This window comes from Panthera pardus, unplaced genomic scaffold (assembly GCF_024362965.1).
Source record: "Panthera pardus isolate Hobbes unplaced genomic scaffold, ASM2436296v1 HiC_scaffold_24, whole genome shotgun sequence".
Taxonomy (NCBI): domain Eukaryota; kingdom Metazoa; phylum Chordata; class Mammalia; order Carnivora; family Felidae; genus Panthera; species Panthera pardus.
This window is the reverse complement of record NW_026526810.1, coordinates 117,181,046-117,195,087: the sequence shown is the minus strand read 5'-3', so window position 1 is coordinate 117,195,087 and position 14,042 is coordinate 117,181,046. Positions and strand designations below refer to the sequence as shown.

The following is a 14,042-nucleotide window of genomic DNA, read 5'->3' as shown; positions in this document are numbered from 1 at the left end:
TGCTAACATACTGAGTTTAACCGCTCAGTTCTCCAGTAGATGGTGTTGCTAGCCTACTGGGGTGGATTGTTGTGGCACTTGTAGGTGCATATGTGCATGTGTGGGAGTGGTGAAAATGGCATCACCCAGCTTCCCAGTCTCTAGTATTGGAACTCTCTTCTCCTTGATCAGCAATCTCTCACCCGTCCTTTGTCTTCAGCTTTCATCCACTCCCTGCTTTTACACTGTCCGTGACTGAGCCCCAGGTTGTACCTCTCTCCCGAGTTTTGTCTCAGATGTGGCCATTTTCCCTGGCCCCTTACTTCTGAGGGACTGCAGCTTTGACCCATTCTGCCCCTCTGCGGAGGGTCTCACCAAGCAATGGCTGAATGCTGGCCGCACCCAGGGAAATTCACATTACTGTGCTGCTGATGAAGCCCATAGACTGCGGCCAGGTGCCGCCCGCCCCAGAAAAAGTTCATTAGATAGTGTAGCAGCAGCATTTCAGGGATTATGGAAAATCACAACACATATTTGGCACTAGTGTTCACCCTTAATGACCTTGTTCCAGGATCAGCGATGTTGCCGTTCTCTGCGGTCTGCTGGGCCCAGGTTGCCTCCCAGCCTCTAGCAAATGTCCTTCCAGCAGTGGAACTGCTTCTCCCCGTGTGGCTCAAGAACCTCCTGGACCCCACTCTTCTCCTGGGGATTTGCTGTTAACCACAGCGCTGCCACGTATTGAGCTGCGGAGTTGCAGACGATCTGCGGTCCCCCTGTTTATAGTCTTAATGGAATTTAAACCCTCTCTTTTCTCTTTTCTCCCTTTTTAGTTCAGTCCCTGTGGCTGTTTCCAATTTTCCACTTTCTCTCCAGCTGCTTTTGTGGGGGGTGTTTTTCCTATATTCTCCCCACCGTCTCTGTTCTCTCTCCACACTCAAAAGCACCTCTCTGCCCTCTGCGGTTTCTCTCTCCTCAAGTTCACTTCTCTGCACTGCGTACCTTCTGACTTCTGTGGTTCAGGTTGTGCATATTGTTGTGTTAATCCTCAGATCACTTTTCTAGGTGTGCAGGATGGTTTAGTGTTGGTCTGAGTGTATTTCATGGATGCGAGACACAAAAAACTTCCATGCTGTTCGTTCATCTTGGCTCCCTCTACATTCATTGTTTTAGAACTCTTTTTATCTTGTAAAACAAACTATACCCATTAAGTGACAACCCCCCAAACTCCCGTTTTCTAGTCCCTGGACGTCACCTTTCTACTTTCTGTTTGTATGAATTTCACTACTCCAGGTACCTCATATAAGTGGAGTGATACAGTATTTATCTATTTGTGACTGGCTTATTTCACTTATCATAATGTCTCCAAGGTTTATTGATGTTGTAGCATGTGTAAGAATTTTATTCCTTTTTAAGACTTAATATTCCATTGTATTGTGTAAATCACATTTGGTTGATCTATTTATCTGTCAGGGGACACTTGGGTTGCTTCCATCTTTTGGCTATTGTGAATAATGCTGCTTATGAACATGGGTCTACAAATAACTCTTTAAGACCCCGCTTTCTATTCTTTTGAGTGTATATCTAGAAATAGAACTGCTGGTAACTCTATTTTTATTTTTTAAGGAAGCAACTTACTGTTTTCCATAGGATCTGTACAATTTTATACTCCCACTAACAGTGTACCAGGGTTCCAGTTTCTCTCCAACACCTGTTATTTTCTGTTTTTTTTCTTGTTTTGTTTTGTTTTTTAATTTTGTTGTTCTGTTTTTTTGGATAGCCATCCTAATAAGTGTGAGATGGTTCTGTATTGTTTATTTTCTGATGAATGTTGCTATTAGTTACTTTTTACATTCATAGTGAATATAAAAGTATTTCAGTTTTGTAAAAATTGCATGAATTAACCTTTTGTTTTTTTAGTATTTATCCAATATTGTTTTCTGCTACAGTAGGTACTGCATTTATTTCAGATGCAGTAGTAAATTGTTAATTGGGACAAGGTTGATTACTAGGATAAATGAAAAGCTTAATGCTAAAGGATGTTTTGAGTTTTTAGTAAAGCACTGTGAATATCACAGTAAATATCTTAGTTGTTTTTAAGCAGTAGAAATTGGAAACCCAAGAATGATCATTCTTAGTAAATAGTAACTGCTAAATTTTTTGATAGGATATTTTTGTTCAGTGTTTATTGACAGATTAAACTTATATTGACCAATGTCTTTTTAAAAACCAACTTGATTTGAGCTATAATTTATCATAAAATTAATCTGCTTTATGTGTACAGTTCAGTGATTTTTAGTAAATGTACTGAGTTGTGCGACCATCACCGTAATCCAGTTTACAACATTTCCATTGACCCAGTAAGATTCCTTGTGACCAAGACCCTCCTGGCTATATAGAATTGTTGGCAAAAGATTTCTTATAATGAGGCTGTATTTATTGCTTCTCTTAAATGAATCCAAATGTTTTCTATCCCTTGTATCCTGCTTCACCAAATATACATTGTCAAATAGGTAAATTTTATTTAGGGGTCTGTATAATGATACACATGAAATGTGTTTGAATTTGTACAACTTTTAGCAAGGAAAATCTTGCATCAGAGAAAGAAATTTTTTCATGTTTATTTTAGAGGGTCCCAATTTAACATTTTTCTGTTTGACTTTAGTTTTTGATCTTTTACAGCTGGTTTATTTTCAGTAGATCACAGTAGAAAAGATTGACAAGCTCATGAAAACGCTTTTAATTATTTGCTGCTCATAGACATCAAAACCTTTCTAGGCAGGTCATGTTTATAGATAATTAAAATGAAAAAGAACTAAATAGATCAGTTTATCATTAATAGAGTAATAAATGCAGTTGTTGGCAAACTTGGCATTTTTCTTCTAATTCACCAGAGGGCACTCTTTTCTAGTCTATTTTAACTCTGATCTTCTGATTATTATATTATACTTTGAAAGATTTAAGTCCTTCATTGGGTTCCAGGTGTGGATTATTTGGAGACTAATGATTGTTTTCTTCTGTAACTTTCAGTCAGTTTTTTTGTGATCTGCTTTATAATAAACATCGTTAAAAAGGGCACTATAAACAAGCTATTCTTAAATGCTATATAGGCAGTAGTGTATGCGGCATGAAATATCTCTCCAATGTTGTCTTTTATTGCCTACCAGCTCTCATCTCACTGTTTCTGTCTGTTGATGTTAAGGTTTCAGATCGGGTGGAACGACGGCTTCAGGAAATAGAGAGAGAGATGCGCACAGAAAGGGAGCTGGTGGAAAGACGGCAGGATCAACTGGGACTTATTTCTTTGCAGCTACAGGAGGTTTGTAAAAAAATACCTTCTCAGAGAGTAAATCTTAAGCTTGATAATTACTTAGCTGCTGTTAAAATGATTAGAGTTCCTTGGTTGTTGCATGTGGCAGTATATTTCATTCCATATGAGAAATATAGCATATAGTTTGCATAGTTCAGTGTGAAGAAAACAGCCCTACCTGGTTCAAACCCAAAGTCTGCTGCTTGCTAGCTTTGTGACCTTAAGCAAGTTCCTTAGTTTGTCTGGGCTCATTTTCTCTGTGGAAAGTGGAAATAATAATAGTTTTTACCTAATCAGGTTTTTACCTAATGTAGTGTCTGGCATGTATTCAAAATGTTAACTGAAAGTATTATTATTCTGATAAATTTTCTTTGGCATGAACTAGACCAGGGGTCAGCAAACTATGGCCAATGGGTCAAATGTGGCCCACTGCATATTTTTGTAAATAAAGTTTTATTGGAACAAGCTGTTCCATTCTTACTATTTGCGGAAGGTGGTGTTTATTTTGTTCTCTGTTTTTATTTTAAAACACCGTGGCAGCATTGAAGAGTTGTAAAAGAAACCATCTGACCCACAAAGCCTGAAGTATTGACTGTCTGGTCCATTTATAAAAGTTCACCAACCCCTAGAGTGGACTATGGTCAAACCATTTCCAAATTGAGATCACTTACCTTTCAGGTATCTTTTGAAATTTCAGACTTATGAGGGCATTGAAAAAATTACAACAAAGGACTTCTGTATACTCGTTACCTAGATTCTCCCAATATTCACGTTTTACCTGAATAAATTCACATTTTACTTGTTTTATCATTATATATGTATGTATGTTATAATAATTATAATAATGTAAAATAATTATTTTTATTAGATACGATTTTTTTGAGCTGGTTGCAGACACGATGTAAATACTTACATAGCTAAATAATAAGGTGTGTACATTCTCTTCCATAATCACAGGAAATTAACTTTGGATCAATACTATGATATAATCTATAGTTTTTTTTTTTTTAAATAACCTATAGTTTTTATTCAAATTTTGCTACTAACATCCTTTTCTGGTCCAGGGTACAATACAGGGTCACATATGGCATGTGACCATCATGTCTCTTTAGTCTTCTTTGATCTGGAACAGTTTTTTCAATTTTTCTTTTTTGTCATGACTGTGACAACTTTGCAGAGTACTGGCCAGTTATTTTGTAGATTGCCTTTCTTTTTGGTTTTTTGATGTTGCCTCATGACTAAATTCAGGTTATGTACTTTTGGCAGGAAATCCAGAGAATTGGTATTTCACTTTTCCCAGGATATCTTACTAGGAGGCATGTAATGTCCATTTGTCCCATTACCAGTAAAAATGGAACATTTGGTTGAGGTGTTATCTGCCAGGTTTCTTCACTGTAAATTTTACTATTAGGCCTTTTTAATTATTTATTTTATGGGGAGATTCTTAGAAACTTGGAAATAGCTTATATCTTATCATATTTTTACCCACAGATGTTAACATTTATTAATATTCTCTCTTGAAACAGTTAAAACTCCTAAGTGATGCTAAATGGTGATTTTTTTTTTTTTACACATTGCATCATTTTTTCTACATTTATGAATTGGATTCCTACTGTGTGGAAGGGCTTTGCTTTTTCTCTTAATGTTGGTGTAGATTTGTGAATTCTCACTATATTACATTGGTGATGTTTTATTACTATCATTGTAGAAAATTAATTTGTTGAAATTCCCTTTAAATGTGTCTTAGATCTATACATAAAGTATAAAAAATTAAAACAAGAAAACTTAAAAATTAAAATGATTTCTTTCTTCTTTACAAAATGGTTTTCTCTAAAAATGGTGTTCTGCAAATGCACTTATGTGTGCATGAACATCACTAACCCTTATAAATTGATGTATTAAAATTTTTTCCTAAGTATTAGGAGACACTGCCAATTGAAAATTAGGAGCAAAAAGTGCAATCTTAAATTATAATGTAAGCTGACAGAAAAATCTACTTTTGTTTTCTAAAGTTCCGTTTTTCTCCGTTTCACAAAAGGAGGCATACCCTTGTTAGTTGGTAATTACTTTGAAGAGGATACTTTGTTGAATAATTAGATACAGCATGTGGGTAGCCTTTTTTTTAAAACCTTGATTTTTATACATTTGTTCTCAAAGCAAATTGCATCTGGTGAGCTTAAGAATAGTACTGAAGAGACAATTGTTCTTTTTTACAAGAGAAAATTAGAGAAATTTTCTGTACTTATTTTCCTCTTTCTTTGCAGAATGCACAAAATTACAAAGAAAGAAGGAGAGGAAGATTGCTTCCCACCCCTATTCTTGAGAAACCAGAGCCTGAATATTTGCATTGTAATTGTCAATTTGACTAAAAGCTTGGGTTGTGATTTGGAATTCCATCTCTGACAATACAATAGAGGATCACTATTGATGAGAAATGTTTAATTTCATATTTTGTCACTTTAAGTGGTGACCTATATGCTTTTAAAAGGTGGTTTTGGATTAAACAGTGCAGTGGAAGCTGGAAAGGATTAATTTAGGCTGATACGTTTTCCTACTCCCAAGTTAAGTGGCTTAGGCTGTTCTGGAAAGGTCATGTTTAAGGAGAGGAAACACTTTGCTTTTTGTTCAATATTAAAAAACACTTTTGCAAATACCTGTACTGTACGATCATAGTAATTGATATATTTTGTTTCTGGCTGTGGTGAGAAAATGAAAGTATAGGTGAGTAAGGAGGCCTGATTTTAGCCACTGTGCTCTTCTGCCTCCTTAAAATGTATAATTCAATCTTGGTTAATATTATGACATTTAAAAATTGTTAAGAGATTAGGAGTATTCATTAAAAATTCCAGGATGTCAGAGATTTCTAGGTATAATGTCATATTACAGCGAGGCAATATGTAGTTTTGGTTAAAACCTGCTTCTTTTTAGTGACCTAATGAGGTCCTTAGAACTTTATTCCCATTTAGTGGAAAACACAGTAGTAATCATTGGAAATAGATTGAGAACGGCACTCTCCTCTTCTTGTTTAGAGGTCTTAAGAAGGAATTGTTCACTTTTTAATGTGTATGTGTGTTTTTCCCCCTCCTGGTCTAAGCATGTGAGCTGTGGACACTCTGGAATCTATTCCCTTTATTAAGTGTCAGCTACTCATGTGCTACTGATGTCATATGAATATCAGTTTTTCTTAAGTTGGTAAGGACCTTCACTGGCCTTCAGACTTCATATTTTAAACCATGTTGTTTTGGGATCTCAGTAGAGGCCTTTTTAGAGAGGTGAATATTTCATAGTGTGCAGTAAATATTCTTTTTATATATCTTTTTAAAATTTTGAATGGTTATTCTAGTACTCTGAACTTCTATTAATAAAGTTCAAATATTGTTAAGCCTATAACCCTCAGTCTTTCCTTGTTAAACCAGTATGCAAACAATAAAATATTTGTTTAATGTTTATCATATTACAAACTCTTAGTAAGCTAACTTTGATTAGTTAAATATAGTGGAGGGGGGTTGGCATGGTGAGTGTTAGGGTCACAAATGAGGTCTTTAGAAGTAAGCTCAAGTCAAAGCTTTTTCTTTTTTTGCAGGCCCCAAAATAACATAAGATCCTAGATAAAATTTCTAACTCTTGGCTATGGTATCTTGGGAATTCCTGACTTGTTTTTTTTTTTTTTTTTTTTTCTCCTAGCTGTTTCTTGTAAATTGAATGTTATTTCTCCATCTTCATTTGAGTTACTTAAAACAAAATACATGAGACAAATGCTGGGTGCATATTTGTAAATGCTTCTCAGATCATTTCATAGAATATTAAAGTGCTAGCTCTCCCACTTACCCCACCAGTAATATTCCATGCTTGCTGATGATCTTGGGGGAATCAGGTGCCTCAAGGTTTAAAGGTGCTTTGTGGAGAAGCCTGTGGGGGAAGGTAAAGGATGGAATCTTAATTGAAGATGGTGAAGATTAGTGGGGAATTGTTAGTGTAAGATGGGAGTCCAGCTCAGTGGTTTTTCAGTCTGTCTGTCTATGGGAAACCAGATTATGTGAGCCTCATCAGTAACATTAAAGTCATGTACAGAAAAATTAAAGTGATTGATAGATTTTTTTTCAATATTTTTCTTCATCTTTTGGCATTCGTACCAATTGTGAAAAACCTAATGAAGAAATAGCTGTTTGTTCCTTCCCAGAAATGTCATTGTGGCTCCAGAGATGCTGAGTAATATGGATACTTCACCTAAGAAAAGCCTTGGGTACAGTTTATAAATGTATTTAGTTTGGACTCATTAAGGGAGAAGCTTCTAAGGAAGCCAAGAATGTTTTCTTAATGTCCTTTTAATAGCTTTAGCATCTCCCTTGAGACTTCTGTGTCAATTCAGAGGAGAACCTAGTCAGGCAAATGTTCTAACGTGCCCCTCATTAACCCTTTCCTTTCAAGGCTCCCCTACTCCGGTTTGGAGCCACAGGGGCCTTTCTAAGGCTGGTTGATTTTGAACTCCCCTTCACTTATCTTTCTAGGGCTGAATTGCATAACTTTTGCATGGCACTTTATCCTCTCATGTTGCCATAGTCTGTGCCCCCACATTTTCACATGTTTATTTCTTAGTACACACTTCCCTTACCCCATTAATGTTATTAGATGCCTTTTATATAAATGTCGGTTAAATCATCCTGACTTTGACCATCCCAGTAGCCTTCTTGGGCTTTGGGAAAGACCAGTAGAATTTACAAGCAAACGGGAATGTAAAATACAAGTTCTGTGGAAAGCTCAGAAGATGTACCGTATTTTCCCAGTCCCTGGGACATGAGTTCTAGAATGCAGTCCTTTTCAGGCCCAGGTGACCAGGGGGGATGTGGTAAGCAGAGAATAACACAGTAAGGGTGACATTTGGGGCCTTCAGACTGCCAAGGGCCTGAGAGCACTGAGTATCACAAAAGCACAACTACACGTGTGCTATTCTGTAGGAAAATGTGTGTAGCTGGGGGAAATTCAAAAATTCTTGCTCTAGTGTGTATTCTTTATGGAGTGGAGCTGTTTGTGTGGGATAAATCTGAGCCTTATTTTAAGCCATGGTTTTTATTCAATAAACCCAGATCCCGTCAACTATTTTTCTCCTTTTACAGACATGGCTTTTTTCTCCTCACTATTCAGCTTCTAGTGATATATTTCACATGAGGTTTTTTTGTCTCAGGTCATTACTAATTACTATTTCTATTACTATTTTTATTAAATATTAAACATTTATTAACATATTTATCAAATATTTTATTAGTATTTTGTATAAATATGTTATTAAATATGGAAAGTAACCACATTTAATAAATGTATAACTGATGTGATCATATCATAAATGCTCATGCATTCTTTTTAATGTAGCTTTATTTATTTGTTTGGCTCATTCCCCTATCTCTTATGTGTTCTCTCGTTATCAACCATTAATCCTACTCACTAAGAAAAAGGAACCAGTGTAAACATGTGGAAGAGATCCCTTTATATTTTCCCTAATTATTGCTCTTAATTGTCCTAGACAGACATCTGTGGACCATATTACACCTTTGCATGTATAGGATTTTTTGTATATTTTATCTTGATAAAATGGGATCACATTATATATATGTACATTCTGCATTTTGCTTTTTCCTCCCACCAATACTTCCTGGAAATTCCTTGAACTAGCTGATGTGGTTCAAACTTAATCTTTTATTACCACGGTTGGATTTTTATCATAATAGAGGTTATAAGATTATTTTTTCAGAAGGTTCCAACCTTTTACATTTCTGTTCATGAAATGGTTGAGAATGGCCCTTTTCTCTCCATTCTCTTTAATATTTGCCAGGCTCCTGGGTATAAAGCATTAACTCATTTTTATGTTTATTTGCATTTCCCTATTAGTGAACTTGAACATCTTTTCACATATTTGTCGGCAGTTTGCATTTGTGCCCGTACAGATAGCTTGCTTATCACTGCTCATTTGGAAATACTGGATTACTTGTGTTTTCCCTCAGGAATTTTACTTTTTTAATGACAGGAGGAAGGAATCTGTGTTGTTTTTTATGTGACTAATGAGTTGCCTCAACATCATTTTTGAATAATTTGTTCTTTCCCCTCTGATTTAAATGCTACTTCTGTTATATATCTAGTTTCCCATGGTGTCTGTCTGGTTCTATATACTTTTGTATTGATCTGTTTGTCTATCCCCGAACTGATAGCATTTTGTCTTCATTATTATAGCTTTCATTATATCTTGGTAAATGATAATGAAAATCTCTTGTCATGTTCCATGAAAAATACTGCTGGCATTTTGATTGTAATTGCACTGAATATATAGATTAATTTGGAGAGGTATTTTCTAATGTTCTTCAGTAATGTTTTATAATTTTATAGAAAGGTCTTATACATTTTTGTTAGAGTTATTCCCAGGTATCTTAGGGTTTTCCTTTCTATTGTGAATGGAATATTTTCTTTTATTGCATCTCTGATTGGTTATTTAGAATATGTAGGAGTACAGTTGGTTTTATATGTGGCTTTTGTATGCAATGCTTTTGCTTAATGATCTTATTTTCTAATTTGTTAGCAACCTTCATGTATTACTATCATGTACTATATTTTGTGTAGATAATCATATATAAAATGGAAGGCAGTTTAGTCTCTAACTTTATTATTCATTTTTTTTTTTTTTGTCGTTGCTTTATTGCACTGGCTAGAAACTCAAGTGCAATATTGAATAGAAACAAAGATAGCAAGAATTTTTGCTTTGTTCCTATTTTTATAGGAATGCTTCCAAAGTGTTAAAGTGTTTCATATTGTTTGCTTCTGTTTTTTTTTTTTTTTTTTTTTTCAGTGCTGTCCTTTATCAGATTAAGAACATTGCCTTCTATTCATAGGTTTTCAAGAAGTTTTTTGTTTGTTTGTTTCTTTCTTAAAAATCATAATGTGTTGTGGAATTTATTAAATACTCTTGCTGCTTGCTGTATTTCTCTTTTGATATTGAAATGTGAATGTTACCAATGAATTTTGACCCCTCCTTGCACTTGTTTATTTGGTCAAAATGTGTTGATTCTTATACATTGCTGAGTTAATTTGCTAGCATTTTCTTAGGATTTTTATCTTTATGTTTATGATTGAGGGCTTATAATTTTCTTTGTACTTGTCTTCTTGGATTTGGAAGCAAGGTTACATTAACCTCATAAAATGAATTTGGTAGATTCCTTCTTTTTCTATTTCCTGGCTCTGTTTAAGAGAGAGATTGTCTATTTCTTGAATGTTTGTTAAAACTCACCCATAAAACCATTTATACTCGTTATTTTTTTGGTTGCCTGAGGTTTTCAATTTCTTCCTTTCTTTCTATTTCTTCCTTTCCCTTTCTTCCTTTCCCTTTCTTCTTTCTTTCTTTCTTTCTTGCTTTCTTGCTTTCTTGCTTTCTTGGTTTATATAGCCTTTTTACTTGTTAAGTCAGTTTGGTAATTCATGATTTTATATGTTATCCATTTTGTCTGTATTTTGAAATTAATTTTAAAAAGCAATCATAGGGGGCACCTGGGTGGCTCAGTCAGTTAAGTGTCTAACCCTTCGTTTTGGCTCAGGTCATGAGTTTGAGCACTGAGTTGGGCTGTATACTGACTGTGGAGCCTGCTAGAGATTCTCTCTTTCTCTCTCTCTCTCTCTCTCTCTCTCTCTCACTCTGCCCCTCCCCAGCTCCCACATGGACTCTCTTTCTCTCTCTCAAAATAAATAAACTTAAAAAAAAAAAGCAATCATAGCTCTGATTTATTATTTTTAAATCTTTCTCTGAAGCTGTTACTCTTTTGCTTTAGTGTTATTTAGTTTTTCCTTTTTCATTATTAGTCTTGCTTAGATATATGATTATTAGTTTTCATTTTGACTAGCTTTATTACTCCATCACTTCTGTTTTAACTCTATTACTTTTTTCAAACTTTTTTGTTTAATTTTTTAGGATAATTGTTTCATTTTTTAGACTTGCAAGTTAAAAACATTAGTTGATCTGGTTTTCAAAATTAATACTGAAAATTCAAGAAATTACCATATGTTTTGATATGCTGTTCTTTTTTTGTTTTTGTTTTCGATGGCTGGATTAGTCAGTTTACACTTATGATTAATTGATGCATTTGGAAATTTTTTTTAATCATTTTATGTTTTTTTAAAACATATTTCTTTCCTTTCCTTTCCTTTCCTTTCCCTCCCCCTTCTTTTTTGTTTGGTACTGGATTGAAATGTATATTCATTCTAATACTTCTGGCTCTAAAGCTGTAGATTATATTTCTGTTTTTTAGATGGTTATTCTCAAATTTTAAACATTACATCTATAACTACAAATTATTCTAAGAAATCTGTGCTCTAAGCATAGTGATGTCCTCTCAGTGTCTTATCAGAACATTTTTCTTCTGACCCTCAGCAAACTTCTCTTCTCATCCTTAAGGTTTCATTGTTGTCTCCTCTTCAGGAGGCTCTGTTCCCTCCCTCCCTCTCTTTTCTAAAAAAGCTCTTTTCTGCCCCAGTTTTTTTTCTTTTTTATCAAATTACTTGAGCTTTTCATAGCACTTAAAAACCGCCTGTAGTTGTATATTTGTTTACTTATATTATGGCATGTCTCCACCACTAAAACGGGAACTCTGTTAGCAGGAACTTTGTCCATCACGCCTGCTTTCCGGGGCATGTAGTGCTGTGTGTTTCCCACAGCAGTCATTCCGTGAGTACTTGTTGAAGGGATGATAGTTGTTTTCACACAGGAGTGACCGTTTAGTTATATGTAGCACACTTGGTTAAAAAAACTTTTTTTTTTTCCTTTCAAACTTTTTCCCACTGCTCTTATTTCTGCAGAGAACAAAGTAAATGCTAACAGATTTTAACTTCTTTGAAGTTGAATATATAATAGTCTAAGTGATTTAATTGAAATCTCACAAACATTCTTCAAGAATTCAGACCATCACAATTAAATTCTCACTTTTTAGAGTATGTTGATATGGTGGTTTACTGTTTTTCAAATTGTGTTGAGAACTTAGAACAGCTAGGTTGCTGGTTTCTTAATGTAAAACCGACAAAATTAGAAAAAAAAATTAGACTAGAACTGCTCAGATACATGAATTCTGAAATTAAGACTTTAAAATATTAGTTACAGATTTCTGAAACAGTGTTGATTTGGCTGTGTGGATATGAATGAACTGATTCTTCATGGAGTTGTTCCAATTTGGGGTCAGTACCAGAGGCTGATTGGCTTTGATTTGGGAACATAGCAAATAATGGACAGAAAAGAGATACATTATTTTTCTTTTTAATTTTCAGAACTTTTGAAAGTTCTTTCAGTATAGGTTTTTCACATAATTTACACTAAATGTTTCAAATGTAGATGATAAAAGTCTTAGGAACATACTCAAAAATAGGAAATTACTGAATGTTTTTGACCACTAGTCGTCAGTATTGAACCATCAATTGTGACCAAGCAGGCATCCTTCGTTAAAATTGCTAAACTTTCTTGGAAAATGATTATAATACATGTATCTCTACTATTAGGACTCCCTGAAAGTGTACTTGGCACAGACAGTACAACTGAAAAATAATGTAATTATTTAACTTTTGTTATTTGAAAATTTACATTTGAAACAGTGTTGCTTTTTACTGTTGAAAAATAAAGTATGACGCATTGAGTATTATATATTAAGACATCTGTTAAATTTACCACTAAAACTATCATTTCTATGCCTTTTGTTGGAGTTTCTTTCATGCTTCCCATTTAGGGTTACAGTTTTTCCCTCTCTCACTCCGTCCCTATGTGGAAAAAGTCTTTTTACTTCTAGTAAAACAATGAGAGACTGTAATTTGATATGAGTTATTCCACTAGAATCATGTATTCTCGTGCCCTTTTCCATGGTTCATGTATCTAATATATATAGAAATATGCCAAAGATGCACTTTCTCTAAATTTTTATCTTCTATAGATCCAAACTTTCTCCTAATTATTGTTTTCGTTTCCTTAGTAATCAGTGCCTTTGCAATCTGTTGTCTACCCAACCTAGTTACAGTCATTTTCCACTGGTGTTCTAATGCTGTTTGATCTTTCCTCTGTGTAATCTTGTTTGTTTGTGTTTCTTTACCTGGCAGAAAAGCATTTTTTATAGCTCTATTATGACTCATTGCATTCCTAGTTAATTTACATTTGTATTGAGTACTCATGATCCTTTTTTCTTTTTGTAAATACTGAAGCTGTGGTATTCATTATTTATTGCCCAAGAAATGGGAATCTGCTTAGAGTTTCCTAATATATCTTTGTCCATCTTATGGCCAAGTTAGAACAGTATTTACACCTCTAACTTTATTATGTAGTCATTTGATGGGCCTTGTATGGCAGTGAGGAAAAGTTGTGTGATTTCATATTTTTATCTGAGTTTGAGATCCTGAAGCATTGTTATCCACTGTCAGTCTTGGATGGGAATCGTGTTAGAGGAGTGCTGTGATTCAGAGCCACAAAAACTTGGGCAGACGTGGGTTGCTGGAGCTCCATTTCCTGTTCTTTCCTCTCCTGACCTGGGAACTTGTACAGAAGGTGCTAAATTACATCTTTTTGTGTGATTTGTCCTAGTAAGTAGCTCCTATGATTGATTTCTTCCTACAAAGATGGATACTCATCTTGACAACAAAAACAATTTTAATTTTATATTTAAAAATTTTTATGTGGTTCTTTTCTGTCCCTTCCTTTGCCATTTCTCTCATCTTTCGCATCCAGTCCATCATTAAATTCTGTCTAATTTAA

General features: G+C 34.5%; 1 protein-coding gene across 7 annotated transcripts in view; it reads left to right on the top strand.

Moving 5' to 3' along the window:
• CEP128 (centrosomal protein 128) overlaps nt 1-14,042 on the top strand; it is a 383,316-nt gene that overhangs the window by 56,456 nt on the left and 312,818 nt on the right. For all 7 annotated transcript variants that reach the window (XR_008417279.1, XM_053889680.1, XM_053889682.1 and 4 more), the window contains one exon: nt 3,179-3,295. Coding sequence is in view for 6 of the 7 variants with exons in the window: in XM_053889680.1 (XP_053745655.1) it covers nt 3,179-3,295 (117 nt within the window). In the remaining variant the exon portion in view is untranslated. The remainder of the gene's footprint in view (nt 1-3,178; nt 3,296-14,042) is intronic.